At 48.0% G+C, this 2,500-nt stretch overlaps 1 protein-coding gene across 3 annotated transcripts in view; it reads left to right on the top strand.

Annotated features, from left to right (window-relative positions):
- The window catches only part of si:ch73-211e3.1 (mastermind-like domain-containing protein 1), a 59,352-nt gene that overhangs the window by 11,694 nt on the left and 45,158 nt on the right, over positions 1–2,500 (top strand). The window contains exon 1 of one of the 3 annotated variants that reach the window (XM_027015594.2): positions 1,301–1,368. The exons of 1 other annotated variant lie outside the window; for it this stretch is intronic. Coding sequence is in view for 1 of the 2 variants with exons in the window: in XM_027015593.2 (XP_026871394.2) it covers positions 1,465–1,473 (9 nt within the window). In the remaining variant the exon portion in view is untranslated. Of the gene's footprint in view, positions 1–1,300; positions 1,369–1,396; positions 1,474–2,500 lie in introns of those variants that run through there. One more of the 3 variants, XM_027015593.2, reaches the window with a different exon arrangement.

Below are 2,500 nucleotides of genomic sequence, written 5' to 3'. Positions count from 1 at the left end.
TTCTCACTCTTTTCCGCATTTGACGTTCTGCGGCGGCTGAGATTAAGACTCTGTGAATAAGAGCTAAGTGCTGCTCCCATTCCAGCTTGCTGAAAGGATCAGAAAAGCCCCACAGCCTCTGTACATGGCACACTTATTCATAATGTCATTCACAGTATTTGCGGAGAGGATCATCACACACACACACAGACACACACGCACACACGCAAAAAAAAACCAAACTTTTCAACATGAACGGGATAAATCACATCTCTGTATGGCACATCTTAACAACACCTGAATAAATAAACAATAATGTTATACTTGTGTTTGACCTTTCTGGGGGAAAGAAAAAGGTGTAAACCTGACAAAAATGTTCACTTTCAGCATAAAGCGAGTGTATGTTTTTAAGTCAAAAACACAAGAACCTAGAACAAAATGAAATGTAATGTACTGTAAAGCTGGGACCCTTACATACACATCTGTGCGGGCCAAAGATTTACTGCTTAAAGAGTAGAGTCCACATGTGCCTGGTGCTTTAAGAGACAAGACTTTAAGAGAGAACCTCCTGGGTGTCTTGCTGTGTACAAACAGTCCAGACTAGTGTATTGTGCTCATGGAGCTGTGTCTCATTCCCCAAGTTCTCTTTTCTGCCGTTTCCTCTTTTTTTTTTTTTTTTTTGGCGTCTTTTTACTGCAAATATTGCTCGTCTAAAAATAGCATCGATCCCAGTTCAGTTTAGCCCTACTAACTTCCCTTTTCCAGTAAGAAAGGGCGCCGCGCTTCGAACGCAACGGAACCTTCAGGTTCCAGTGGGTCCCTGCAGCACTGATAGGGGCTTGATGGGAAGGCGTTTGGGCAGGATGGGATGAGCCATCCTCATGGGGGGGGCTGTCAGCCTGTGAGTTGTGCAGTGGGCCGCCCCGGCTGCGGGGGGGTGGGGGGGTGGGGGTGCAGGAAGGGGGGGGGGTTAACTGCAGTGGGTGGGAGAAATGAAAAGCCGCCTCACTGTGTTCTATACAGGGACCTGCAATCAATAACCAACTCCTGTCTTACCCCCTCAAGGACATGTTAATACACAGACACACACGCACACGAACACATGCACAGTACACACACACACCCACCCACACACACACACACACACAACATGGGTCTACATGGCGCCATTTTATGAGTGCTTTAATTGCTGTGACGTGTTGCGGGCAAAGCCATTGGGGGCGAGGCGGTCAAAAGATTTATTAGCAGGGAGAGCGAGTGGGCGAGAGATACAGAGACAGAGTGTGAGCGGGGGAACGCGAGATGGAGAGTGAAAGAGGGAGCGAGTGGAAGAGAGCCGGGGAACAGGGGATCTAAGTGTGGCAAAACAAGCGGAGAGTATAAATTAAGGTAAGGAAAGTGAAGCGGCGTGGCTGAGACGCCGGGGAGACGGCGGCAGGGAAGGAGCATCCTGTGTGAGATTAAGAAACGCATTAGTGGTGAAGAATGAGGACGGTAAGTGTCACAAATAGGGGAAAAAGAAACTCTTCCTCTTGTGCTCTCGCTCTCTCTCTCTCTCTCACTCCCCCTCTCCTTCTCCTGTTCTCTCTCTCTCTCTCTCTCTCTCTCTCTCACTCCCCCTCTCCTTCTCCTGTTCTCTCTCTCTCTCTCTCTCTCTCTCTCTCTCTCACTCCCCTTCTCCTTCTCCTGTTCTCTCTCTCTCTCTCTCTCTCTCTCTCTCTCTCTCTCTCTCTCTCTCTCTCTCTCTCTCTCTCTCTCTCTCTCTCTCGTGTTGATAGACATTGACCAGAGTGGGAACAGTTCCATCAGCTTCCTTCATTATCAATTAAAGACACTTTCTGTTCATCACACGTTCTCCATACACACACACACACACACACACACACACACACACGCACACACACAAATGCCCCCACCTGTGTACTCTTTCAAAACGATGCTGTCTCTTTTAGCTAGCAGGAAGCTGACTGCTTTTAGAGATAAGCATGCCTGAGAGAAAAAGATGTTTCTTCATCATTTCTATTACACATTACGTAATTATTTTACCCATAATGCACAAAAGCTCCAATAAAGGATGGGGGGGGGGGGGGGGGGGGGGTAAACAGATTCTCTTATCGTCTTGATCGAAACAGCCATTTTTATCAAGGCAGATCTCCGCTTGTTCTTGATTGCAGTCAAACATAGACACACAGATGCACGAGTGCACAGTTTGGCTCTCATGGGGGTCTGTATAATCAGGGAGGTGGTGAGTTGTCGGGTGGGGGGTGATATCTGAAAGAGAGATAGAGTGGGATAGAGAGAGTGAGAGAGGCCTTGGTATCCCATTCGTGCAGTGGTATGGGAGGAGAAAGTAAGGCTGGTAGATTCATTTAAAACTCCCACCCTGACAGCAGCAGGTCTCCACATGAATATTTATACTGCTTTTAGAACCAGGACACCTAGCCCAGCAAACCCCAGTGTGTGTGTGTGTGTGTGTGTGTGTGTGTGTGTGTGTGTGTGAGTGAGAGTGTGTGAGTGTGTG

The sequence above is a fragment of the Electrophorus electricus genome, chromosome 19 (genome assembly GCF_013358815.1).
Source record: "Electrophorus electricus isolate fEleEle1 chromosome 19, fEleEle1.pri, whole genome shotgun sequence".
Taxonomy (NCBI): Eukaryota; Metazoa; Chordata; class Actinopteri; order Gymnotiformes; family Gymnotidae; genus Electrophorus; species Electrophorus electricus.
Note: the sequence above shows the minus strand (reverse complement) of the source record. Positions and strands in the feature narration are given on the sequence as shown.